This window comes from Hyperoodon ampullatus (genome assembly GCF_949752795.1).
Source record: "Hyperoodon ampullatus genome assembly, chromosome: 14".
In the NCBI taxonomy this organism is placed as follows: Eukaryota; Metazoa; Chordata; class Mammalia; order Artiodactyla; family Ziphiidae; genus Hyperoodon; species Hyperoodon ampullatus.
Window position 1 is genome coordinate 44,306,520 of NC_136927.1, and position 26,841 is coordinate 44,333,360.

At 55.0% G+C, this 26,841-nt stretch overlaps 2 protein-coding genes across 5 annotated transcripts; both read left to right on the plus strand.

Annotated features, from left to right (window-relative positions):
- Nucleotides 1-1,491: 1,491 nt before the first annotated feature.
- Nucleotides 1,492-23,214, plus strand: SETD1A (SET domain containing 1A, histone lysine methyltransferase; the record flags this gene model as incomplete). The annotated part of the gene is made up of 18 exons (XM_079719705.1): nucleotides 1,492-1,641; nucleotides 1,857-1,952; nucleotides 3,720-3,990; nucleotides 5,290-5,411; nucleotides 5,644-5,873; nucleotides 6,158-7,007; nucleotides 7,161-7,946; nucleotides 8,462-8,638; nucleotides 8,773-8,860; nucleotides 9,574-9,731; nucleotides 9,888-9,975; nucleotides 12,081-12,419; nucleotides 18,484-19,518; nucleotides 19,948-20,120; nucleotides 20,213-20,323; nucleotides 20,505-20,624; nucleotides 22,175-22,312; nucleotides 22,396-23,214. The coding sequence occupies 18 exons, from the start codon at nucleotides 1,492-1,494 to the stop codon at nucleotides 22,567-22,569; spliced, it is 5,106 nt and encodes a 1,701-aa protein (XP_079575831.1). The 3' UTR covers nucleotides 22,570-23,214.
- Nucleotides 23,215-23,755: 541 nt separating this feature from the next.
- On the plus strand, nucleotides 23,756-26,830 carry HSD3B7 (hydroxy-delta-5-steroid dehydrogenase, 3 beta- and steroid delta-isomerase 7; the record flags this gene model as incomplete). 4 transcript variants are annotated; one of them, XM_079719927.1, is made up of 7 exons in its annotated part: nucleotides 23,756-23,869; nucleotides 24,246-24,417; nucleotides 24,656-24,811; nucleotides 25,110-25,218; nucleotides 25,296-25,395; nucleotides 25,723-25,885; nucleotides 26,415-26,830. In XM_079719927.1, 7 exons carry the CDS (start codon nucleotides 23,756-23,758, stop codon nucleotides 26,828-26,830), a joined length of 1,230 nt encoding a protein of 409 aa, XP_079576053.1. The 4 variants fall into 4 exon arrangements, with proteins under 4 accessions (XP_079576053.1, XP_079576054.1, XP_079576055.1 ...); XM_079719928.1 differs by lacking the exon at nucleotides 23,756-23,869 and having other exon boundaries at nucleotides 24,252-24,417; nucleotides 25,816-25,885; XM_079719929.1 differs by lacking the exons at nucleotides 23,756-23,869; nucleotides 24,656-24,811 and having other exon boundaries at nucleotides 24,252-24,417.
- Between the last annotated feature and the right edge of the window lie 11 nt (nucleotides 26,831-26,841).

Below are 26,841 nucleotides of genomic sequence, written 5' to 3' on the forward strand. Positions count from 1 at the left end.
CACACGCTGACCACGCCCTCTGCGCGCGGCGCCTTGGCCCCGCCCACGAAGGAATTCGCAGATTCGCTAGGCCGGCTCCTCCTCAGAATTATTCAGGCCTCTCTATACTCGGCTGAAGATCCTCATCGGACTCTGTAGCCATTTCTCCCAGGTCAGAATTGAGCAGTCCTCTGAGTTGTGCTAGTAAGGAAGATCCAGGAAAAGTGGCCCACTCTGCCAACAGGGCTTGGCTAACCCGGCATTATTTTCTTGACTCCACCAAGGCGGTTAAAGGGAGGCAACAGCTGAGGCCAGGACTTGTGGCGAATCTGCAGCCTCTCAGACCTTTGGCCGCGTGAGGAAGCGGCAGGTTAGAGAGCAAAGGAGCGCGCATCCTGTCTACTGATTCGCCCCGCCCGCCTGACGAATCTGCGCCTGTTCAACTCGCCACTCAAATCTCCCCAGCTCTGGCTGGCCTCCTCCCCTCCGCCCCGCCCCCTTATCCTCAGGGATTAGTCGCTCCTTTCGTCGCCGCCGATTCGTCAAGGACCCCAGGCCAGAGCAGCTGGATAGCCGTGGTGAAGCCCACTCTCCGGGGGATGCGGCCAATCTCCAGGCTCCCTGGGCCGCAACTCTTGAGCCTTACAGCGCGCCGGCCGAGGCGAAGCCGCTATCTTCGGCCCCGTGGGTCTCCCGGCGGCGCCCGTGGCGAAAGTGCGAATATAGAAGCTGTGCCCGTTGGGCCTCGCGCAGGTGGCGGTGGTGTTTGGTGCGCGCGCCGGGGAGGTGGTGGTGGGGGGGCGCCGCCACCGCCACCGCTGCGGGGCCGGGTCTCGCGCTGTCGCCGCCGCCGCCACCGCCTCGCGCCGCTGAGGTGCCGCGCGGGGTGGGGGGAGGGGGAGCCGCTCGCCACGAGCGGGTGAGTGGGGCCGCGCCGCGCGTGCGCGGAGGTGGGGGGGCAGAACGCGCCGGGGCGGGAGGAGAGGGCAGCGGCGCGCGTTCCCCCCACCCCCCGCCCAGATTCGGGGCCGAAGCCGGGTCTCGAGCTCGGTCTCGCGGTGTTTCCAACGCCCCGAAGAGGTGCCACCTCTTGGCCAGAGGATCGGGGCGCGGGGACGGGAGCCGGTGTGTGGGAGCCGGAGCCGGGCTTGGCCTGGGCCGCTGGCCGGTGAGGAGGCGGGAGGGGGCGGGGCCTGCCAGGGGGCGGGGGAGGGGTCTTGTGCCGAGGCCAAGTGGGGCGCGCGCTAGGGAGAGCGGGAAGGTAAGGGGGCGCGAGATGGGCCTGGGGCCTTGAGGAGAGAGTTGGGAGGTGGAGAGAGAATGGGGTGTTGTGGTGAAAGAAGGTACTTGGGAGAAAATCTGGGGGAGCCTCGGGTCATGGTGAGGTGTGGAAACTGGGGTGATGGGGGTACCTGGAGTCGGGGCTAGTCGGTGAGGGGCAGCAAAGGAGGCAGGCCTGAGTCCTGAGTCCCCTTGCATATTCCTCTTTCCTGACAGTGTAAATGAGCAAAGATGGATCAGGAAGGTGGGGGAGATGGGCAGAAGGCCCCGAGCTTCCAGTGGAGGAACTACAAGCTCATCGTGGATCCTGCCTTGGACCCTGCCCTGCGCAGGCCTTCTCAAAAGGTGTACCGATACGATGGAATCCACTTCAGTGTCAACGTGAGTGCCCCAGGCTTTTCCTTATCATCTAGGGAACTCAAGCCCCGTTCTCTGTTACCTCTGTTCCTCACCTAGAACTCCCATACCCATAGCCTGCCTTCTTTAAAGTGGGCAGCCAGCACCCAGCTCTTTTGCATATGGGTCTCCAAATGGGCTCTAGAGCTCAACACTGATTTCATCTTGAGCTGTCTTTCTGTTTCTGCTTTTCTTCCTAGGACTCAAAGTATATACCAGTGGAAGACCTCCAAGACCCCCGTTGCCACGTCAGGTCCAAAAACAGAGACTTTTCCCTCCCAGTCCCTAAGTTTAAGGTACGTGTCTGCTAGTCCCCTGGTGTGGTGGCCCTTGGAGGTGTGGAGGATCCATCCTGGTAATCCAGTCTTAGTGTAGTGTAATAAAAGGGGGTTTTCCAATGAAAGGATCACAGCCAGATCTAATAATCTCTGAGACTGTGAGACTGAGTTGTTCTGGACAGGAGATGTGTTTATTTTCTAGAAAGATATAGGTGAGATGTCTCAAGCAGGGGTGTTAACTTTCTGAAGGATGAAGACAGGTCTAGCTGTTGCACCTATCAGTGTGTACTTCTAGAGAGCACATAGCAAAACAGTGTCCTGTGTGTCGCCCCAGTTTCTCAGTTAAGGGGAGTGACAACACCAGGGACTCCACCCCTGGAGTCCTCTGTTCCTCGCCCCTCCTCCATCTCGTTTCCTCAGAGGATTCCCATGTCCCTGTCCAGGCAGGAGACTCATCAGGCCTTGGAGCACTGGTCCTAGGAAACTGGTGGTTCCTAGTCTCTTTCTCTAATTCTTTATTATTTTTCCTTTTTAAATAAGTCACTTGTGGCATTCTCTCATCCCTATCTTTTCACTTTGTACACTTGTCCTGGACAATCTCTTTCCCACCCACAACTTTGACTATTACTGTAATGTTGATGACGTCCAAACCTCTGATCCGAGCCAAGATCAGTCTCTTGAACCCCAGACTTATACGCTTGGTGGAGGGACAGCTCCATCTGGAGGCGCCATAGAAACCTCAAGCTCAAGAGATGTAAAACAATTATCTTCACCCCCTTAGTCCTGCTCTTCTTTCTATTTTCCTTTTACTGATGAATGGCAACACTATCTACTCAGCTGCACAAGCTAGAAACCTGGGAGTCATCCTATGATTCTTCTGTCCTTAATGTGTCACCAAGTTGTGCTAACTCTTTTTTCTAAACACATCTCTTTTTACCTTAATTTTTCTATTTCTGTTGCCACTCCTTTAATACAGACTTGTATTCATTTCCCCTGGCTTCCTCGCCTCCGTTATCCTCTCCATTTTATTGCTGTCATTTGTCTCTGGTTTTACTGTTCTTTTATTTTACTTTTGCTGCCAAGTCCACGTTTTTTGTGCATTGGTGTGTATGATTATTCATCTGACCAAGCCTCATCTCCTGCCTCGATACTGCATGCCTGTGTTCTGTCCTACCACGCACTTTGCAGTTTCTAGGCAATGCCACGTTATTTTATAGTTCTCTGCCCTACAGGTCCTGTCATTTTGGTGAACTCCGGTTTATCCGAAAAGCCCAGTTTGAATGACACCATCTTTATGAATTCTTTCCTGCCTCTACTCTGAACAAAGGTTTCCTTCTCTGGGCTCCCAAACACCCTGTCTCCACCTTTGCTGACACTTGTTTTGTCATGTTGCGATTGTGTGTGTCTGTCTTATCTATTCTTCTGAATAGGAATCTCTTTTTTTCACATCTTTGTATTTCTAGTGCCCAGTCCTTGGTAATGATTTAGTAAGAGCTGAACTGGTGAATTATTTCCATATAACTAGTTCTTTCCATGGAGGTTTAGTTTTCAGTTTGTGCGTTTCTTTTCCTGGTTCTTGTCATTATCCTGTGGTGAGAAGAATTCAGGGAAGAGAGGGGTCAAGACTGATGTATCCCTTGTTGGGACCCCCTTCCCCATTCCCTTGCCTCGTAGTTTCCCAGTTTTATCTCTCTTGGCCTCGTGGATCTCACTAAAATTTCCCAAAGGGCAAAGGAGCAGTGGTCAGTATTGAGACCCTCGACTTAACTACTGTCCTTTCCACAGCTGGATGAATTCTACATTGGACAGATCCCACTGAAAGAAGTGACTTTCGCAAGACTGAATGACAACGTGCGGGAGACCTTCCTGAAGGACATGTGCCGAAAGTATGGTGAGGTGGAAGAGGTAGAGATCCTTCTTCACCCCCGTACTCGCAAGCACCTGGGCCTAGCCCGTGTGCTCTTCACCAGCACTCGGGGAGCCAAGGAAACAGTCAAAAACCTCCACCTTACCTCCGTCATGGGCAACATCATCCATGCCCAGCTCGACATCAAAGGTGAGTTCTCCGTCGCCTGCTGCCCATGGTTGGGCTCTGGCAGAGATGGTACACGCAGATGCCTATTGGGGCCAGGCAGGTGATCAGGTTCATGATTTCTCATCTGAAACCTTTGGGCCAGGTGTGTTTCTGACATCAGAATTTTACAGAGAGTTTATGGTACAGATACAGGTTTTGGTTTGTTTTGTTCTTTTAACATTTATTTATTTATTTGCTTATTTATTTATTTTGGCTGCTGCCGGGTCTTAGTTACAGCACGTGGGATCTTCCTTGCAGCATGCAGGATCTTTAGTTGCGGCATGGCGGGCTCTTAGTTGCAGCATGCGGGATCTAGTTCCTTGACCACGGATCGAACCCGGGCCCCCTGCACTGGGAGCGTGGAGTCTTAACCACTGGACCACCAAAGAAGTCCCCAGATACGGTTTTTTGTGTATTGTCTTTGGCAGGGTTGGGGCAGCACCCTTTAGTCTAGTGTATGACTGTATTTGCAAGAAAATGTATGAAGGGTCACACTAGGTAGGATGAATAAGAACTATAGTAAATAGCCTAATGTCAGGTTTTGACACCAAATTCTAAAACACGAGGTTTTGAAATTTTGGATTGAGAATTAGGGACCTGTATAGATGAGTGAAGCAGTCTCGGCTTCTGTGCTGAGGAGCAGTAGGGAGGGGTGGGGACCGTGGCATACTGTCTAGTGGCATCGGAAGGAGGCAGCTGTTAGTTGGCATTAGCCAGTTTGTAAGTGGGAATGGGGACTAACATAGACAGTTTTTCTTAAAGCCAGAAATCTAGGTTCTTGTGTGAAATCTCCTGGGTTTTAAATGTTGCATTCCTCCCTTGCCCTTGCCAATAGTTTAAGTGATTGTGTAGGGCAAATAAAACACAACGGTGGGCTGCGTTTAGCCTTCAGGCTGCCATCTTGCAACTTTAGTTTATAGGATGAAGAGGGTGGTGGGATGTAGCATCAGACGACTGGGTTTGAATTCTAGTTTTACCACTTTGTGCAGGTTAGTTTTCTTTAAGCCTGTAAAATAAAATAGGGGTACGGATGCTTCTCCTGGTGATCATCCAACATAGTAACGTATGTTAGAAGTATTTTTGTAAACTGTGAAATGTCACCCAGTACATTGTCTGTAGTAGTTATTAGGTAGAGATGAGGTAGAAGAACTGAAAGCCCCAAACCCAAGACTCCAAGAAATCTTAGGAAGCTTGAGGCCCGAGAAGCAAGTGTGGGGACACAGAATCAGAAAGGAGTTGTTTCCTCCATCTGACTGTTGGTTCCCATTTTCCTCCCTCCAGGACAACAACGAATGAAGTACTATGAGCTGATAGTCAATGGCTCCTACACCCCTCAGACGGTGCCCACTGGGGGCAAGGCCCTGAGTGAGAAGTTCCAAGGATCTGGTGCAGCCACTGAGACGGTGAGAAGCTTGAGGTTGCTTTAGCCCTAGCCACATGGGCCCGGTGCTTAGATGCCAGAAACAGCCTTTGGGAGGTTCTGGAGTTCATTGTTAAGTATAGGAAGAGCCAAGGAAAAGAGGCCTAGCTTTTTTCAAAAAGCAGGGAATTGGGGTTCTTGGTTTGGTGAAGGGCATATTGTCAAATGGTGCCTGATCTCTTTTCCTTTCTCGCTGCTCCACTCTCTCCCTCCAGACTGAATCCCGCCGCCGCTCCTCCTCCGACACAGCTGCCTTCCCAGCAGGCACTGCTGTGGTGGGCACTCCTGGCAATGGCACCCCCTGCTCCCAGGACACGAGCTTCTCCAGCAGCCGACAAGACACCCCATCTTCCTTCGGCCAGTTCACCCCACAGTCCTCCCAGGGAACCCCCTACACGTCTCGGGGCAGCACCCCCTACTCTCAGGATTCAGCCTACTCCAGCAGGTACAGCGGAAACACCCCCTGGGACCCCCAGATTCTGGGAGCTGCCACTGGGAAGAAGAAACCTAGAGTCTCTAAGAAGGGGTTGGGAGTAATTTGTCTTAGTTTTTCTGGATCCGGCCAACAAATCCCTGTCCTCAGGGAATTTACTCTCTAGCTAGGAACCCAGTAGCGTGTAGATCTTCCTTTGGGGGCAGCATAGAGGGGTTTTGGGTACTGACAGTGGGGCAGCGGGGTTGGGGCATGCGGAGCTGAACCCAGCTAACTCCTCTGCACGCTTTCTCCAGCACCACTTCAGCCTCCTTCAAGCCCCGGCGGTCAGAGAACAGCTACCAAGATTCCTTTTCCCGCCGCCATTTCTCTGCGTCTTCAGCCCCCACGACCACCTCTGCAGCCGTTTCCGCCACCACTGCAGCCACCGCCGCATCCTCCTCCTCTTCCTCCTCGTTGGCCTCGTCCTCTTCATCGTCCTCTTCTTCCTCATCCTCTCATTTTCGTGGTTCTGACTCAAACTACCCAGCATATTATGAAAGCTGGAATCGCTACCAACGCCATGCTTCCTACCCACCCCGCCGGGCAACTCGGGAGGAGCCCCCTGGGGCACCTTTTGCCGAAAATACAGCTGAGCGCTTCCCACCTTCCTACACCTCCTACTTGCCCCCTGAGCCCAACCGGCCTGCTGACCAGGACTATCGGCCTCCTGCCTCAGAAGCTCCACCCCCAGAGCCTCCAGAACCTGGTGGAGGCGGGGGTGGTGGGGGGCCCAGCCCCGAGAGGGAAGAAGCTCGGACCTCCCCCCGCCCAGCCTCACCTGCCCGTTCAGGCTCTCCGGCCCCAGAGGCCACCAATGAGAGTGTGCCCTTCGCTCAGCACAGCAGCCTGGATTCCCGCATTGAGATGTTGTTGAAAGAGCAGCGTTCCAAGTTTTCTTTCCTGGCTTCTGACACCGAGGAAGAGGAAGAGAACAGCACCACGGGCCCTGGGGCTAGGGACACAGGGAGCGAGGTTCCTTCTGGGTCAGGTCACGGGCCCTGCACGCCCCCTCCAGCCCCGGCAAATTTTGAGGATGTCGCACCTACAGGGAGTGGGGAACCAGGAGCTACCCGGGAGTCACCCAAAGCCAATGGACAGAACCAGGTGAGGTTGGGTTGGGGTCAGCCTGGGGAAGTCCCTGGGATCCAGGAGGCAGGGTTGGGAGAAGGAAGGGAACTAGGCAAGAGAACAGAGATGTGAGGAAAAGCCCAAGGAGCAAGCAGTAGCTTTCTGTAACCGTCCTCTGCACCCCTACAGGCTTCTCCATGCTCTTCTGGAGAGGACATGGAAATCTCCGACGATGACAGGGGCGGCTCACCCCCTCCGGCCCCAACACCCCCCCAGCAACCTCCCCCTCCTCCCCCTCCTCCTCCCCCTCCCCCTCCGTACCTGGCTTCCCTTCCGCTTGCTTACCCTCCCCACCAGCCTGCCTATCTCCTCCCACCCCGACCTGATGGGCCACCGCCCCCCGAGTACCCCCCACCTCCTCCACCCCCCCCCCACATCTATGACTTTGTGAACTCCTTAGAGCTCATGGATCGACTTGGGGCTCAGTGGGGAGGGATGCCCATGTCCTTCCAGATGCAGACCCAGATGTTAACTCGGCTCCACCAACTGCGGCAGGGCAAAGGATTGACCGCTGCCTCAGCTGGTCCCCCTGGTGGGGCTTTTGGGGAGGCCTTCCTCCCATTCCCACCCCCACAAGAGGCAGCCTATGGCCTACCATATGCTCTGTACACACAAGGGCAAGAAGGCCGAGGGGCATACTCCCGGGAGGCCTACCAGCTGCCTTTGCCCATGGCAGCCGAGCCCCTGCCCTCCTCCTCAGTCTCAGGAGAAGAGGCCCGGCTGCCTCCCAGGGAGGACGCAGAGCTGGCAGAGGGCAAGGCCCTGCCATCGGCAGGCACCGTGGGCCGTGTGCTGGCCACCCTAGTCCAAGAGATGAAGAGCATCATGCAACGAGACCTCAACCGCAAGATGGTGGAGAATGTGGCCTTTGGAGCCTTTGACCAGTGGTGGGAGAGCAAGGAAGAGAAGGCCAAGGTGAGGGCCAGTGCCTGGGACTGGGGAGACCTGGGGCTCCACTGGAGGGAATAGACCTCCGGTTTCTTCAGGCTACACAGCTCAGAATAGAGAAGAGAGGTGATTGGGGCAAGTGGAGAGAGAGACTGTGGCACTCGGTGGCACGCACAGCTGGGCCCAGGGGAGCTGGGGGGCACAGAACAGTAGAAGAAGCAGGAGTCTGAGAGAAGAGCTTTGTCTTGGTTCCACTGCTTCCTTGTGGTGGACGAAGCCCTTAAATCTCTCTGGGCATCAATCTGCAGGGTCTCCATTTGTAGCGTGGGAATAATAGTAGGAGCTTCATAAGATTGATGGACTGAATGAGCGGACTTTCAAGAAAATGCCTGTACAGGGGCTGGTGCGAGGGAGGTGTGGCATAGATGTGTGTCAGATGGAGAAGTGAGTAGATGCATTTCTGTATTCCTGGGGCCTGGGAGTAGTTCTGAGGCAGGAGGGAGCGCCTGGGTTCTGGAGCTCGGTCCCCCTACTGCCTGCAGCCATTCCAGAATGCAGCTAAACAGCAAGCCAAGGAGGAGGATAAAGAGAAGACAAAGCTCAAAGAGCCAGGCCTGCTATCCCTGGTAGACTGGGCCAAGAGTGGGGGTACCGCCAGCATCGAAGCCTTCGCCTTTGGGTCAGGACTGCGAGGAGCTCTGCGGCTGCCTTCTTTCAAGGTACCCAGGATTGTGATCTTGCCTAGTTGCGTGGGGAGAGGGGGTGAAGGAGGGCTTCCCTTCCTTGGAGTACGGGTGCTTGGGAACCGCGAGTGTTTGGGTTTTAAAGGGCACCATCTCTTTTCATCTCCCAGGTGAAGCGAAAAGAGCCTTCGGAAATTTCCGAGGCCAGTGAGGAAAAGAGGCCCCGGCCTTCTACTCCAGCCGAGGAAGATGAAGATGGTGAGTGGGAGGTCAGGCGAAGCAGAAAGGAAGAAAAAGGCTGCTTCGATTCTGATAGGAAAGCAGGAGGCAGGGATGAAGGGGTGAAGGTGTCTTGCGGGCAAGGAGCCAAGTGAAGATTTGGCACAGGTTACAGTAAAGCAGTTCTTTGAGATGTGAGAACCTTCAGGTAGGGTTATCCCTGGATCTTAGCTGTGGTTTTTATTTCTGGTATGCTGCCGTAAGTTTTCTGTGTTTCACTTTTTCCCCATAAGAGAGGAATAATCGCGAGGTTAAAACAGATTATCTACCCAAGGTTACCATCTAATGCTTAAGCGCTCTTACACCCTTCCTACCAGTTTGTCTAAGTCTGAGCTATAGGTTGACAGCTTCCGTGGCGGGAAACTTCCTTATTGAGTCTGATCTGCTTCCCTGGAGACCCATTGGCCTTAGTACTATTTTCTTGGGCCAGACATAACAAAATCACCTCCCTCTTCCACCCATCGCAGAACAAGATGAAAGATAAAATGGGTGCAATGTGTTTAAAACTGTATAAAATGTGAAGTAAAATGTGCAGTTTTTATGTTTCTCTGCTGAGCTTCAACTTCTTGTCTGTAAAATGAGGTCTGTGTTGTGGGACTGTGAGAAAGATCAGTGATGGTGTGTGCAGAGCTCCTTTCACAGGATAGGGCTACTCTTGCTGATGGTAAATTGCACTACTCATCTGGGCCTAGATGCTGAGCGAGAGAAGGAGGTTGGAGAGCCAGGACGTCCGGGGACCAAGCCCCCAAAACGAGATGAAGAGCGAAGCAAGACCCAGGGCAAGCACCGCAAGTCCTTTGCTCTGGACAGCGAGGGGGAGGAGGCATCCCAGGAGTCCTCTTCAGAGAAGGTGAGGAGCTGAGGCACCTGGTCCCTGCCAAGAGCCTACGTCCTGAGTTCCTGCCGCCATAGCCAGCTTCTCTCTGGGCTGGAGCCCTGGTAGCTGTGCTTCCTGGAGAACCAGTTGTCCTTCTTCTATTAATTCCCCTTTATCCCTTTCCTTAAGGATGAGGAGGATGAGGAGGAAGATGAGGACGATGAAGAGCATGAAGAAGCCATGGATGCTGCAAAGAAGGAGACAGAGGCATCAGATGGTAAGCACGCACAGAGTACAGTCAAATTCTGGGGAAGGAGGGACTCAGCCACCTGTCCAGCCCTTTCTGAGCCCATGTAACCTGCCTGCTGGATTGATTGGCCATCTTTGCCTTCCCCCAAAACAACTGCCTTTTAGCCCCATCCTTTGGAACCTTTGGCCCACTGTAAACAATACCCAGAACACTCCCTCCTGCTTACCTCTGAAACATGCTGTCCCCTGAAGACAACCTAGTACAGCCCATTTATTTTCTCAAGATAAGGGGGCTGCATTCTCCTGCTGCCCCACTGTGCCTTTCCCCCTTTGGGCACTGCTCTTCCGTTGAGGCCCAGCCACTGAGCTGTGCCTCCTTCTTCCCCTCGCTGCAGCTGTTGGCACCAGACACAGCTCTGTTCTTCAGTTGATCACCTGTCTGTTCCTCCACATTTATTGAGGCTTGAGTACACGGTTCAGTCTCTCTTTTATTCCTTTGCTCAGAAATAGATATCGAGCCCCTCCCGTGTGCCAGGCACCGTTCTAGGTGTTAGGGACATATCAATGACCAAGACACATGTGGTCCCTGACTTATTGGAGCTTGCGATTGGTCAAGGGGGGGAGGCGGGGACTTGACGTACAAGTGGACAAATAGTAGCACCACAAGTAGAGATACTTGCTTTGAAGAAGATGAACTAGGGTAACGGGGTAGGGAGTGACAGGGTCAGGGAACGGGGAAAGGTGGACTGTTTTACATCTGATGGTGAAAGGATGCTTCCGAGAGGTGCCATTTCAGCAGAGGCCAGAATCATGAGAACGGTGATCTGAGAGCCACTCTCTCAGGAAAGCAGAGGGCTAGGTCATCTGCTAAGAGTGAGGGGTGCAGACCCCTACACATCCACTTGGTCACCAATTCCTGTCCATTTTACCGCTTCAGTGTTTCTTGAATTTGTCACCTCCCTTGTTCCTTCTCTCCTGTCTTTCTCACTCAGAGTCTGCAGTTTTTTCTTTTGTTTGTTTAATTAATTAATTTATTTATTTTTGTCTGTGTTGGGTCTTTGTTGCTGCGCGCGGGCTTTCTCTAGTTGTGGCGAGCGGGCTTCTCATGTGGTGGCTTCTCTTGTTGCGGAGCACGGGCTCTAGGCGTGCAGGCTTCAGTAGTTGTGGCACGTGGGCTCCAGTAGTTGTGGCACGTGGGCTCTAGAGCACAGGCTTAGTAGTTGTGGCGCACGGGCTTAGTTGCTCCACGGCGTGTGGGATCTTCCCGGACCAGGGCTCAAACTGGTGTCCCCTGCATTGGCAGGCGGATTCTCAACCACTGCACCACTTGGGAAGCCCTCTGCAGCAGTTTTGACTGTTTTCCCCATTTCTGTTTCCATCCCTCTCATTTCAATCCATTTTCCAGCCTGCTGATGGAATCTTTCCTAAAATGCACACCTGACCCTGTTACTCTCCCCCATTAAGTCTCTTCCTGGCTCCCTGTCTTCCAAAGGTGACTTCTCAGCCTGATGCTTTAGGCCATTTGTGATCTAGCTCCTGTTTATCTTTCATCCTGCCATTCTCCAGACCCCTATTCGATTATGTTCCTCCAAGACCCTGAAATTCTTAATTTCTTAGAGCCCTTCCAGTGTATTACCACTCCCAGAGACATAGACCATATAACGTTTTCTAAGCTTATTTTACCCTGGAATCCTTTTTCAGAGTCTGTTGTCCAGTCAGTGTCTATAAGACCCACTTTGGGAAAAGCTTTGGTGGTTAGGGCAGGCTGCTTGCCAGTCTGCAAGGGCACCATCTTCTCTTACCTTTGACCTCCCCACTCAGCCCCCATGTCTGCTGGGCGGACTCCTTCTTGTCCTTCTTGACTTCAGCATCTCCTTCACAGGGATGCCTTCCCTGACTTGGTCAACCAGGCAGAATCCAGGGCTTCCCTTTGCCTGTTCCACTAGCCCTTCATACTGAAGTTTATCACACTGTGGACAGATTGGGTGCTTCTCCAACTCCTTGAGGGTAGGAATCCCCAGCACCTAGCACAGAGCCTAACACATCCCTAGTAGTGAGTCAGTGAATGAACCCACGGCTTGACCAAGTGAGGGGTCTTCTCACCTTGCCTGATTCCCCCTTCTGGATTTCCAGGCGAGGACGACGAAAGCGATTCGTCCTCCAAATGTTCTCTGTATGCTGACTCAGATGGTGAGAATGATAGCACATCGGACTCTGAGAGCAGCAGCTCATCCAGCTCCTCATCTTCTTCATCTTCTTCATCTTCTTCCTCATCGTCCTCCTCATCATCTGAGTCCTCCTCTGAAGAAGAAGAGGAAGAGGAGCAGCCAGCAGCCATACCCTCAGCATCATCACCCCCCAGAGATGTCCCCATGCCCCTGTCAGCACCTGTGGAGGAGCCCGAGCCAGAAAGGGTTGCAGACTTCCCAGTCACATCTCTCCCCGAACAGAAGTCTCCAGCAAGACCTGCAGGTAGGTGGTATGGAACTGTTGTTGTGGTCTTTGTGTATGTGTATGTCTGTCTTCATGGTAACAGTGTGGTTGACGTTTATTAATTGTATGCAAGTGTGTGACTTTGTTGGAAAACGTACAAAATTGGATGGAAGTCACTATCTCCTGTCACTCCTCCCTTGGAGACATTTATGTCCTAACACACTCAAACTGCACTGCCATAAACAGTTTTCAGAGTTAGACCAGGGTGTTTGGCTACTAAAGTAAAACAGAATGATCTTTTCCCAAGTAAGTTAAAGAGAATTCCCAACTTAGTAAATTTCTCCTACCAATTTTTCTTAAGCCTCTTCCTTAATGTGTAGTATATACCTGATTAAATGGTCAAATTGGATAGATAATAACTATTAACAACATAAGCTCAGAACTTAATTCTGTCTTTGCTTTCCTTTGTGGATTTTATATGATATATGACACAGTTTTATATCACACGAGTAATGTATCTTGCTGAGTGAACTGTTCCTTCAGGCAATAGATACTTATTTATTGAATCCTTACAGTGGGTGCAGGGGATGTGATGGTATGCACAGTAGGCGCTGTTTTCACTGTCATGATGCTTACGGTCTATGGGGAGAGACAGTTTAATCTTTACTTAAGAAAACCTGTGACTACAAACTGTAAGAGCCATGAAAGAAAAGTACAGGGTATTCTGAGAACCTGAGCATATCTGTGAGGAAGTCTTGTCCGATGAAGCACCATTGGGCTGAAATCCAGCCAAAGCAGGCAGGAGGGTGTGATTACCATGTGCAAAGGCCCCAAGGCAGAGTAAATGGCATGTTGGAAGACAAAAAAGAAAGCTAATCCTCTGGAGAGCTGAGAGTGAGGGGGAGCTGGGGTGGCCTAAACTGGAGAGATGAGCAGGGTCTGGATCATGCAAAATGAGTAGGTCACACTAGGAATTTGGGCTTTATCTTGAGGGCAGTGGAATGCCATCAATGGACTGACGTGGTTGTATTTGTGTTTTGAAAAGATGCAGTGCAGAGAAAACTTGGAGAGGGGCCAGAGTTTGTGCAGGGAGATTAAGAGGCTCTTGCAGGAAGTAAGGCAAGCAATGGTGGTAACTTGGAGTAGGTTGCTCTTATGGTGGAATTAACTCAGTTTTCAAGTTATGCTTCAAAGATGCGTGTGGCCTTCCAGAGATCTCTCTCGAACATTATTGAGAATCCATGGTCTGAGATAGGCAGTGAGCACAGGAAGACCTCCTAGCACTGAGGCGCTCTGTTCTGGCCCAGAACCCGTGAGAGAAGGAGTCAAGGTTCTGATTAATCCTAAGACGCCTCTCAGTCTCTCCGAAGTCCATTGGTGGCAGCAGAGCCGATGGAATCGTAGGTCAGGGGACAGCAATCTCAGTACTCTTTCATTTTCAGGGTAGGAAGAAAAAGTGGGATGTGATCAGATTTGCATTTCAGAAAGATCATTCTCGCAGGAAGGGGAGGGTTGTGGAAGAGGTCAGGAGGGAGGTGGGGCAGCTCATGAGACGGTTTGAAAGGATGCAGGTAAGCGAAGGGCCTGAACCAAAGCCAGGGTGGTTACAGTGAGGTACAGGGAGTGGAAGTGGGGATGAGGGTTTCAGAGAAATTTAGGACGTAGAACCACTTGGTTAAACTACTTAACCAGGAAAGGAAACTCGAGAACCAGAACTAGGAAGAAGGCTGATGCATTTAATTGGGGTTAAGTTTCATGTTCCTCTGGGACCTCCCAAGTAGAAACAGTCAGTGGGCTGTTGGATCAATAGATCTGAAGCTCTACACCTGAAACTACCACAACATTGTTAATCAACTATATTCCAATATAAAAAGTTTAAAAAAAAAAGATTGAAGCTCTAGAAAACAGTAGGCTGGAAATGCGATAGGTATTTGAAAGTATGGGTGTGAATACACTTGTGTATACCTTGGAAGGATGTATGGAATGAGAGAAGGGGGCCAGAGCCTTAATTGTCTTAAAAGAGATAGGGGGGCAGAGTGGAGCCAGAGGAGGCTGAAAAGGAGTGATCAGAGAGGTGGAAGGAAACCAGGGAGCTCGGGTTTTCAAAAGGAGGGAGTGGCCTGTATTGGAAGGCCACAAAACGAAAAGCGTCTGTTGGATTTGTCAGTTAGGAGGTCACTGGTGACCTTATCAATTTCAATAGCATGGCTCAAGTTAGAGGGTGTTAAGGAGTGAGGGCAGGTGATAGATAACCAGTCTTTTGGAAGGGTAAGCTACTCTTGCAAAAGAAGACAGTTGAGGGGTGGTACTTAATGATATTAGTTAACGTTAATTGAGTAGATCCCATGTGCCAGCCCTAGCATGTTGCAAAGTTGCAAATTTCACTTTCTCATTTACTCCTCACAACATCTCTGCTACTCCCATTTTACAGGTGAGGAATTTGAGGCTTAGTGAGTTGTTCAAGGTTACCCAACTGGAATTGGAGAGACAGCAAGAAAATGCAGGGTTGGTGGAGGGTTAGCTTTTCAAAGTACGTGAGACTGGAGTGTGTTCATACACTGAAGGGACGAAGGAGCTGGTGGATGGACCAGGAGAGAGAGGAATACTTGCTGGAGCAACACACCTAGGGGGGATGGACCCTCTAGGTCAGACACAGATCTCTCCATAAATGGGGAAGCAGGGAGTTGTGGGGTTTCAGCCGAAGGCCTCCTTTTCCTCTCTTCAGTAGGAAGGCAGGACATTTCTGAGCATGAGGGGGCATAAGTGGAGTAGAAGCCTGGAGTATGAGGAGGGTGGGGAGTGAGGATGAAAGCTGACTAGGACTGCCAGCAACTCAGAAGCCCTGCTGAGGCCGGGGGTTGGGGTGAAGGAGGAGAGAAGGCAGGTGGTTGGGTGGATTCTGGGTTAGGGGTCTACAGGGTGGAAGTGGTGGAAGGCTGCGGAAAGTAGCGTGAAAGGAGAGGACAAAGCAAGGGCCACTGTGGTCTGGGCACGACAAAGAATGAAGTTAATTTAAGGGGAGGGTGATGGGCTAGAGGGCAGGGCGATAGAGGATGGGAAATTGAACAGGTACAGTGGAGTGAACTGAAAGGACCTGGGGAACTGTAGTCAGAGGGTAGGGGTCAGAGTGTCACCGTCCAACATGGAGGGGGTGACAAGGTCGGGTGTGTGACTGGTGGAGGGTAGCTGAGGATGAGTGAATGTGAGAATCTGGCAAACAAGAGGGCTATCAGAGTCCCTTAGGTAGATGGCAGAGGTGGGAGAGGAGAGGAAAATTAAGGCCGGTCCCTTGGCTTTTAGAGAATGGTAGGGAAAACCGAGCTACCAAGGACATAACTGGATAGAGGCCTGTGTGGCCTGATGGCGGGAGCCTAGGAGAGGGCTTGTCTGGTAGATCCCAGGGACAGGGGCCTGGACACCTTTAGGACTTGCTTTTCTTCTGTCTTCCCCTCTGATTCATCCCTCTCTCCTGCAAATGGTCTTCCTCTGCTTCTCCATTCCATCAGAGGATGTCTGCCCCCACAGACAGACTTCCTCCTGTCTTTTTTTTTTTTTTTAAGATTTATTTTTTTTAATTTATTTATTTTGGCTGCACCGGGTCTTAGTTGTGGCACGTGGGATCTTCATTGCGGCATGTGGGATCTTTTACTTGTGGCATGCGGTCTTCTTAGTTGTGGCATGAGGGCTTCTTAGTTGCAGCATGTGGACTCTTAGTTGCGGCATGCGTGTGGGATCTAGTTCCCCGACCACAGTTCGAACCTGGGCCCCCTGCATTGGGAGTGTGGAGTCTTACCCACTGGATCACCAGGAAGTCCCACCCCCTCCTATCTTAGAACCTTATCCTCAGGGAAGTTTCTGGTTGGGCTGGCTTGGGTCATTTAGCCATCAGTTAATGATGGCCGGGGGGCAGGGAGGGAGTGGGGTAGGTCATGCTGTAGAAACAGTGGCTTCTGCGAGTTGTGTAGACTGGGCAGGTAACCTGAAAGTTGCCTCCCTAAATGATGAAAGGCCCTGCCAGCTTTCCTTCAGGACGGGGAGCAAAAGGGAAGTCTGTGGGAAGAAGCTGAGTCGGGGGTGGCTGGGTGGAATTTGTTCTCAAGGGCCAGGCTTCCAGAGGGCCCAGTGGGCTAGGTTGGGAGGATGGATCAGAGGAGAGGTCTGCCCCAAAGTGCTGGAGAGGAGAGGATGTGAGAGGACTCCTAGGACCTGGGGGACTGGGGACTGGCACCTGGGACCTCACTAGCTTCAGAGTGTGGGTTACTCCTGGCTGAGAGCCCAGGGGTGTCCAGACTCTCGGGAGACAGGAGGCTGAGGGCGTGTCGGTTGAGGCAGTGGACACATGTTGATCACTGCCTGCTCAGGCCAGGCCTGGTGCTGGCTGCCCTTTAGCTCTGTGGGTGGTAGGGCCAGACCTGTAGCCGCTGAGTCCCAGGCTAGGAGGTCCAAAGCAGCGCCGGGCAGTAGGTAAGACCCCAAACTCAACCCAGGCTGCCCTGGGATGCAGGTCTCGTCCTGTCACTTGCTAGCTGGGTGACTTTGGGCAGGTTATCAGTCTCTCTGTGCCTTGGCTTCCGTATCTGTAAGAAGCATTAATAATAGTACTCACCTCATAGGGTCGTTGTGAGAATTAAGTGAGTACTTACTGTATGTGAAAGGCTTGGATTGGTGCTTGGCACAAAATTCTAGCTATTAATCTGCTGCAGCCAATTTGAAGATGGCAGTTGAGAACCACCGGCCTTCTGGTTCTGAGAGGAAGATGTTACCAATGTCTGAGGAAACTGGGGAAGTCTTTACAAAGGTGGTGTCATTGACCTGGGTCCAAAAGCTGCGTGTGGGCTTTCTGGATGGGCGAAAGGAGAGAGGCATTCCGAACAAAGGGAACCACGTGAACAAAGGGAACCATGTGAGCAAAGAGAACCATGTGAGCAAAGGGCCGGGGGCCTGAAAGGCCATGCCTGCTTGACTGACTAAAACCTAGAATGAGAGGGCAAGGCTGTGGACTGGTTATGGGGATGGGTCAGGTCTGCAGGACAGGGTTGGGCCCTGGGGAAAGGGCTATGCATGCCTTGAGCAATGTTCAGACCCCAGCACTCAGCAGCAGCCTTGGGGGTGTCCACAGAGGGATGATGTGCTCCCTGTCCCTGTTAGCTGGGGAGAGACAGCACTGCCTGCTCCTCATCCTTGGGACCTCAGCTTCACCCTCAGCTTCTTTTTATTTATTTATTTATTTATTCATATTTGGCTGGGTTGGGTCTTCGTTGCTGCGCGCGGGTTTTCTCTAGTTGCGGCGTGCAGAGGCTACTCTTCATTGCGGTGCGTGGGCTTCTCATTGGGGTGGCTTCTCTTGTTGCAGAGCACGGGCTCTAGGTGCGCAGGCTTCAGTACTTGCATCACGCGGGCTCAGTAGTTGTGGCTCGTGAGCTCTAGAGTGCAGGCTCAGTCTTTGTGGCGCACGGGCTTAGTTGCTCTGTGGCATGTGGGATCTTGCTGGACCAGGGATTGAACCCATGACCCCTGCATTGGCAGGCGGATTCTTCTGCACTGCACCACCAGGGAAGTCCCACCCTCAGCTTCTTGAGGGGAGACTTCCTGACCCCTTTCTCACTTGGGCAGGTCCACAGTGCAATTTTATAAAATAGTTTAATAAAAAGATTCAGTTTCTTACATTGTATCTTTTTCACCTCACTGAACAAAGAATATTGTTTGTAGTCAAAATAATGGCTGCTTTAATTCAGATCTGGACAACTGCATCCTGGTTATAAAATGCAGCTGACAAAAAGTCGTCTGATCTCTGTGTCTAGTTGTTGGATGTGGTTCTGTCACCGCCAGTCTTGGTAAAAAGACTAGAGTCCAAGTGTTTGTTTCCTTTGAGCCCCTACCCCCGCCCTTCAGAGATCGGGCTGCACATGTGTTTCATGTGATTGTCTCCGTCGGACTAGAAGTTCTGTGAGGGCAGGAGTGTCTGTGGGGAGCTGAGGAGTGAGGGCAGCTGGGGTGTGGACTTCCCAGGGAGGCTGGCCAGGTTCTTGCTGGTAGCAAATCTGTGATGACGTTTGGCCGAGAAGCTGACCCTCTCCTTTTCCCCGTGTGCTTCCCTCCCCAGGTTCCACGGAGGAACCGCCCCCCAGTGTGCCCCAGCCAACCCCAGAGCCACCGGCTGGGCCCCCGGCCCCCGCCCCCCGCCCCGACGAGCGCCCCTCCTCTCCCATCCCCCTGCTGCCCCCACCCAAGAAACGCCGGAAAACTGTCTCCTTCTCTGCGGTGGAGGAGGTGCCGGCCCCAGAGCCTCCCCCCGCTGCCCCACCGCAGGTCAAGTCTCCCGGCCCTGCCTCCCGCAAAGTCCCCCGGGCCGTGGAGCGGACCATTCGCAACCTGCCCCTGGACCATGCGTCTCTGGTCAAGAGCTGGCCCGAGGAGGTGTCCCGGGGAGGCCGGAGCCGGGCTGGAGGCCGATGCCGCTCCACCGAGGAAGAGGAGGCTGAGCCAGGGACAGAAGTGGACCTGGCCGTGCTGGCCGACCTGGCTCTAACCCCAGCCCGACGCGGGCTGCCCGCCCTGCCCACTGGCGCCGACTCAGAGGCCACAGAGACATTGGACGAGGTGGACCGCCCAGGCCCCCTGCTCAGCCACATCCTCCTGGAGCACAACTATGCCCTGGCCGTCAAGCCGCCGTCCTCCACTCCGGCCCCTCGGCCCCTGGAGCCAGTTCCTGCTCCTGCGGCCCTCTTCAGCTCCCCAGCAGATGAGGTCCTGGAGGCCCCTGAGGTGGTGGTGGCTGAGGCAGAGGAGCCAAAGCAGCAGCAGCAGCAGCAAGAGGACGGGGAGGAGGAGGAGGAGGAGGAGTCGGAGTCATCAGACAGCAGCAGCAGCAGCAGCAGCAACGGCGAGGGGGCCACCCGGCGGCGCAGCCTCCGCTCCCACACCCGGCGCCGGCGGCCGCCCCCGCCGCCCCCGCCCCCGCCCCCCCCCACCTTCGAGCCCCGCAGCGAGTTTGAGCAGATGACCATCCTGTATGACATTTGGAACTCGGGCCTGGACTTGGAGGACATGGGCTACCTGCGGCTCACATACGAGAGGCTGCTGCAGCAGACTAGTGGGGCTGATTGGCTTAACGACACCCACTGGGTCCATCACACCAATATCCTGAGCCCCGGAGGCTGGCCTTCTCGGGACAGGGAGGCAGGCCCAGGGGGGTGGGGGGTGGGGGCTGCCCTGCGGTCGCTCAGCCAGGCACTGTCCTCCTGAGATCATTCCTAGGGTCTGCATTGGCCTCCTTCCCTGCCCAGTTCTCTGCCACGTTCAGCTTGGGTATTTATTTCTCCCCTGGCTACCAAGCCACCATTGCTCTCTGTTTCTTGCCTCTTTTCTGCCTCCCAGAGATTTTGTGGCTGGAAAGGTGGGGTCTAAGATGTTTCTCTCCATCTCTCTGTCCTCACACTGAGTATGCTCAGGACCTCCAGCTAAGGTCAGTCGCCCTTTCCTTGGGCTGGGACTGCGGGGGAGAGAGGAGCGGAGCCCCAGGGATCTGGCTGGTGAGGACCCCGTTCTCTTCCTTAACACCCCGCACTCACCAACCTGAGCACTCCGAAACGCAAGCGGCGGCCCCAGGATGGGCCCCGCGAGCACCAGACAGGCTCGGCCCGCAGCGAAGGCTACTACCCCATCAGCAAGAAGGAGAAGGACAGGTACCTGGACGTGTGCCCCGTCTCGGCCCGGCAACTGGAAGGAGCGGACACTCAGGTGAGGCTCTGCCCTGGTACCTGCCCACTGGCGGCATCTTCTTCCTGTTAGTTCTCCTGTCACTTACCTCCTCCCTGGCGTGCACCTCACAGGGGACTAACCGTGTGCTTTCGGAGCGCCGTTCTGAGCAGCGGCGGCTCCTGAGCGCCATCGGCACCTCCGCCATCATGGACAGCGACCTGCTGAAGTTAAACCAGCTCAAGGTGAGGAGTGGGGACTGAGGAGGGAAGGGGCGCCACTGGAAGACAGCGTCGTGGAGCCCCCTAGGGATGGGCCGGCGGCGAGTGGCCAGAACACCCTCCTGCCCCGGAGGTCTGAGGAGAGGCAAGCAGCAGCTAGGTTGCGGGGGACGTCCAGCAGCACAGTCTGCCTTCTGCCCCCTAGTTCCGGAAGAAGAAGCTCCGATTCGGCCGGAGCCGGATCCATGAGTGGGGGCTCTTTGCCATGGAACCCATCGCAGCTGACGAGATGGTCATCGAATACGTGGGTCAGAACATCCGCCAGGTGAGGCCCCACGCCCAGCCCCTGCCTGACCTGATGGCAGCCTGGGATGCCAACATGAGAACCCACCCGGCCCTCGGGGTCCCTCCTGGCTCTGAGACTTAGCCAGTGAAACCTGCTTTTCTTTTTTTTCCCTTCCTTCCTTCAAAAACTAGTAATGGGTACTAGTAAACTAGATGTTAATGATCCAGCAAGAAACATAAGGATGGTGTTGGGTTGATATGAAAGGCGGTGTTCAGGGAGGCAGGGGAGGTGGGAGCACAGTGATGTTTAAACCAGGGGCTGAAGGATGCTGAGCAACTCCCAGGCCCAGGTGAGGGGAAGGGTGCTCTCCACTGTAGGACGGCACATGCAAAGGCCTGGATGCAGGATGGTCTTAGGGCAAGGAGGTCAGTATGGCCACTTGGAAAACCTAGGGCCAGTGGCAGCAACGTGAGGCTGGAGGGGGCCGGTGGAGGCCGGATGCTGCGGAGCTTGGGAGCCACGTTAATGAGTTTGGACCGATGGTGAGAGGAGAAAAGTTGCTGCGAAGCATTAAGCAGGAGAGGACTTTGGAGGTTAGTAAGCTCCATCTGACTGCAGCGTGCAGAGAGAACTGGAGGCTGAGACGGCGGGGTGGGGCTGTTGCAGAGATCCCGGCCGAAGGCGGGGGTGGCTTGGACTAGGCAGTGGGTCCAAGGTAGCAGGAGTCTGTGTGTCCAAGGTAACTGGCAGGACCAGGCAACGAGTTGGTTCTGGGAAATGAGGGCGAGGGCCGAGGCGAGATGGTTTCTCGGTGCTGCCTTTAGCAGCCTGGAGTAGGTAGGGCTGCCAGTGAGATAGGGAGCGAGGAGGAGCGGGTTTGTGGTCAAGATGAGCTCCTGTCAGGACATGTGAAGTTGTAGTGACCGGGGGACATCTACCGGGTGTCGCCCAGCAGTTCCACTGAGGTGGATTTGGCTGGAGATGGAAGTTTGGGAGGAGTTCCCCCCACTTAGCTGGCAGTTGAAGCCCTGGAAGAGAGTGAGTTCACCCAAGGGGAGTGTGCAGAGGGTTTATCGTCCTGTTTTCTGGGAAATGAGGTCCTCCTCCTCACCCAAGAATGTGGGCCCTGATGTGGACAGCAGCGGCCGTGGGCGCCTGTTTTGGAGAGAGGGTCCTGGGAGAAGGGATGAGTAGGATTCAGTCCGTGAAACGGCCACTGTCATCTCAGGAACCCACCCAGTCCCCACGGGCTCTCCCATGGGCCAGGCAGACACTCCAGGAGGAGACAGTGACTGCTTCTCCTGCCCAGTGGCCAGTGCAGACTTCCCTGGAGTCCTGTGGGTGACTTTGTCATAACGGCAGCCAAAGGTATTGGGAGGTGGGGGTCCTCGAGCAAAGTCAGGAGTCAGCGCCTTGGGGTAGCGGGAGCCAGAGGGAGAGCTGTGGACCCAGGACAGGCTAGTGAGGCTCCCAGGGTGGCAGCTGGGAGACTGTCTGGACCCCCCATCACAGGGGCCAGTGGGGTCAGGCCTAGCCTGGCAGGAAGCTGAGGGGAAGCCCCCTGACCATCCCACCCTGTCCTCTATTAGATGGTGGCCGACATGCGGGAGAAGCGTTACGTGCAAGAGGGCATTGGCAGCAGCTACCTGTTCCGGGTGGACCACGACACCATCATCGACGCCACCAAGTGTGGCAACCTGGCGAGGTTCATCAACCACTGCTGCACGGTGTGCAGGGGGCAGGGTCGGGGGGAGCAGACGGGGCAGGAGCCGAGGGGGTGGCCGTGACTCACGCTGCCCTCTTCCTATAGCCCAACTGCTATGCCAAGGTGATCACCATCGAGTCCCAGAAGAAGATCGTGATCTACTCCAAGCAGCCCATCGGCGTGGATGAGGAGATCACCTATGACTACAAGTTCCCGCTGGAGGACAACAAGATCCCTTGTCTGTGCGGCACCGAGAGCTGCCGCGGCTCCCTCAACTGAGGTGGGGCAGGACTGGTGCCCTCACCCCTATTTATTCCCCCTGGTGCCCTGAGCTCCCAGCCCGCCCAGCCTTAGTGGGCTCAGCAGGGCCCACATGCCCCATCTCCAAATGTGGGGTTGGGGGCCCCCGAGCCTAGTGAGGGAGCCTCAGTCCCTTGAGGCAACTTCCGCTTCCCTTCTTGCCCCTGCCCACCCACCCCGATTTTTTTTCTTTGCGGAGAAGAAGCTGTAAATGTTTTGTAGCTGCCAGCAGCTGTTTCCTGTGGAAACCTGGGGTGCCGGCCTGTACAGATCCTGTTTTTGGGGGGGCTGCATAGCCCCCTTGCTTTGTGTTAATGGGGGCTTCCCCTCTGTGCCCTGCGTGCACCCCTCCCCAGTTTAGGGGTCTCTAGGGGCAGTGGCCATGTTCTCCCCCTGGAGGGGGCCCTGCGCCCTCAGTCCTGGGGACTCTGTGCCTGGAACCCTGCCTCGTCTTCTGTTCCTGCCAGACCCTGTGGGTCACCCTCCCACCCTGGTGTCTGGAAGCTCCGGCTTTGCCAGGCCCGGATGGTGGGGGGCGGGCCCTTCCTGTTGGGCTGGACTGTACATATGTTAATAGCGCGAACCCAACGCCACATTTTTATAATTGTGATTAAACTTTATTGTACAAAAGTGCTTTGTCAGTATCTTTGGGGAAGAGCAGGGTGGGATGGGGGTTGAGGACAGAGGGTGGGGCAGGTGAAGACACGGAAATAGGTGGCCTGACGTTTGGGGTGGGTAGAGGGGCTTTCGGGCAAGATCCCAGACCTGCAGACTCAGCCACCATCACTCTGGGCCAGTAGACAGGCTGCAAGAGCCATCCAGAAATCCCCTGCCAAGGCCAGCCAGAGTGGGGCCAAGGTCAGGCCTCCCTTCCCTTCCCAGAACCACAGCTGCTGCTGGGCTTCTGGCCTCCTGGCCTCCTGGGAAATCCAGCAAGAGGGAAAGACTGATGATATGCACCGGGAGTGAGGTCACCCTGCCTGCTCCATTCTGTGGCTGAAACCCCTACTCACACCCACCCGGCAGGCTCTGACTCCCCTACCCCCTTGCCCAAGTTTTGCTGGAACCAGATGCCAGTGCAGCCCGGAGCGGCCACCAGAGGGTGCCCTGTGGCAAGAGTGTGGGGGGCGGAGAGGTGGAGGCTGGGCTGGTCTCTGTTGCTGGAATGGGCCGGGAGGGAGGAGGAGCAAGCGGAAGGGGACGGTGTGTCGCTGGCCCAGGAGCCTGTAGAAGACGGCCTCCGGTGGCCAGTTTGGGTGGCCTGGGACCGTGGCTGCAGGTAGGCAGTGGTGATGCCAGGGCCCAGGGGTCCCTTCCCCCAGTCCCAGCCCTTTTCGCCTTCCTCTACCCTGCCTCCCCAGCTCCCTGCCAACCACCCTTCGTTTTCTGTCCCAGAACCTCTCCCTCCACCTCAAACCCTGACCCCTTCCTGCACGCCAAGCCCTCCCCCTTATCTCGGTAACTGCAGCCGGCAGGGTCAAAGGGCAGGTAGCCTGGCCACTGCACCGACAGCTACAGCCTCCAGAAACAGCTCTGGCCCCTGGGTCACTGCTCCAGGCCACTCAGCCAGGGGCCCCTCCTAGGAGTCACAGGGCCGCTGGTGCTGGGGCAGTTGGTGGCTGACAACCCAGGCGAGCCAGTGTCTCTTTCCCCAGCCAGGTATGGCAGACTCTGCACAAGCCCAGAAGCTGGTGTACCTGGTCACAGGTGGCTGTGGCTTCCTGGGGGAACATGTGGTCCGCATGCTGCTGCAGCAGGAACCCCAGCTCCGTGAGCTGCGCATCTTTGACCTACACCTGGGTCCCTGGCTGGAGGAGTTGAAGACAGGTGACTGGTGGGGACGGGGTGGGGGTGGGGGAGGGGGAGGGGGTGGGGTGGGGGTGGGGGAGGGTGTGGACTCCCTTCCTTGTGGAAAAGATGATGCCTGTTATGTTCTCCAGTGCGAATGGATAGGATGAATGAGTCACACTGGGAAAGTGTGGCTCCAAGGGTGTGGGCCGAACCCAGCAGCTGGCTGACGGCCTCAGCTCTGACATTGCCTCTGGCTGCCCCTACCCACTCCCAGGGCCCGTGCAGGTGACTGCCATCCAGGGGGACGTGACCCAGGCCCACGAGGTGGCAGCAGCTGTGGCCGGAGCCCACGTGGTCATCCACACAGCTGGGCTGGTAGACGTGTTTGGGAAAACCAGTCCTGAGACCATCCATGAGGTCAACGTGCAGGGTGAGATGCTCCCTACCTGTTCTGACAATGTCCTCAATACTCCCAGGCACATGGCCTGATCTTGGCTGCTTGTTTCCTGCCCCCCTCTTTGACCTTGACCTCTGTGATTCTCCTGTGACAATCCGTCCTGTGGACACTTCTGCCCCTGTCATGGCAGGCCGGCCCTCACTGACCTGCTGTGGCTCTCCCTGGGCCTGGGGAAAGAAGGCACGTGTCCTCATCCAGCTTTGGGATGGGGAGGGGAAAGACGCAGAGGGGGAGGAAGCTTCAGCTTGGATACACCCCTGCCTTCCCCCAGGCACGCGGAATGTGATTGAGGCTTGTGTGCAGACTGGAACACGCTTCCTGGTCTACACAAGCAGCATGGAAGTTGTGGGTCCCAACATCAAAGGCCAGCCCTTTTACAGGTGAGCTGAGGTTCCCCCAATACTTCAAGGGCCCCATCTTCCCTCAGCATTAAGAATCTTCCCTCTCCCCCAACTAGGGGCAATGAGAATACCCCGTACGAAGCAGTACACAGACACCCCTATCCTTGCAGCAAGGCCCTAGCTGAGCAGCTCGTCCTGGAAGCCAATGGGAGGAAGGTGAGACTGGAGAAGATGAGATGTAGGAGACAGGGGTGGAAAGGGCTGCCAGGCAGAGGCAGAGCCAGGGCCTGTGGGCTCCTTTTTTTTTTTTTTCCCCTTTTGGCCGCACTGCACGGCATGCGGGATCTTAGTTCCCCCACCAGGGAATCGAACCCCAGCCCCCTGCGGTGGAAGGGCAGCCCCTGGTTTTTTGTTTGTTCGTTTCTTACTGTGGGCTCCTTTGCATCCTGCCCTGGATTCCTTCCATCTCCAGCTTGAGGAGATCAGGGCAGAGGGCAAACCGCCGGGTCCTAGGTCTTAGCAGTGCCTGCCTTTTGCCCCCAGGTCCTCGGGGGGTTGCCCCTTGTGACATGTGCCCTGCGTCCCACCGGTATCTACGGCGAAGGCCACCAGATCATGAGGGACTTCTACTACCAGGGCCTGCGCCTGGGGGGTCGGCTCTTCCGGGCCATTCCAGCCTCTGTGGAGCATGGCCGGGTCTACGTGGGTGAGGCCCGGGCTAGGCGTTGGGGGAGGCTAAAAAAACAGGGCAGGACCCACATGGTTCTGGGGTGAGGGGTTGTTCTATACTCTGGCTAAAAAAGTATGGTCTATACATGGGCCAGAGCAGACTATGATATGTGGGCATCGTCTGCAGGGGCCACAGACAAAACAGTGTCCATGCCAGTTGGGAAGGCTGAGATCAATACCGTGTCATAGGCTGAGGAAAGGGTTGCAGTTTTGTGAGCAGCATCTTCCCAGGAGAGGAGAGGGGGAGCATCTACCCAGGACTAACAGAAGAAGGAATAGCATCCATATAGGCTGGCCTGGGAGAGTAAATGGCTACAGGAGCCTGGGAGAAAGCAGCCTTCAGCAGGGCCGTAGTTATGTGGGCAGCACCTACATGGGCCCAAGGACGGGGTGGCTTGTCCCTGCCCTGGCCCAGAACAGAGCAGTATCTACACGGTTGCAAGGGCACTCAAGGACATATCTGGCCCCGGTTCTCTCCTCGGCACCCCCTCCCCCACCACCTACAGGTAATGTGGCCTGGATGCACGTGCTGGTGGCCCGGGAGCTAGAGCACCGAGCTGCACTCATGGGTGGCCAGGTGTACTTCTGCTATGACAACTCACCCTACAAGAGCTATGAGGACTTCAACATGGAGGTCCTGGGCCCCTGTGGACTCCGGCTGGTGGGCACCCGCCCACTGTTGCCCTACTGGCTGCTGGTGTTTCTGGCTGCCCTCAATGTCCTGCTGCAGTGGCTGCTGCGGCCGCTGCTGCTCTATGCGCCCCTGCTCAACCCCTACACGCTGGCTATGGCCAACACTACCTTCACCGTCAGCACCGACAAGGCCCGGCGCCATTTTGGCTATGAGCCCCTGTTCTCCTGGGAGGAGAGCCGGACCCGCACCATCCGCTGGGTGCAGGCCATGGAGGGCTCAGCCCAGTGATGGTGGAGCTG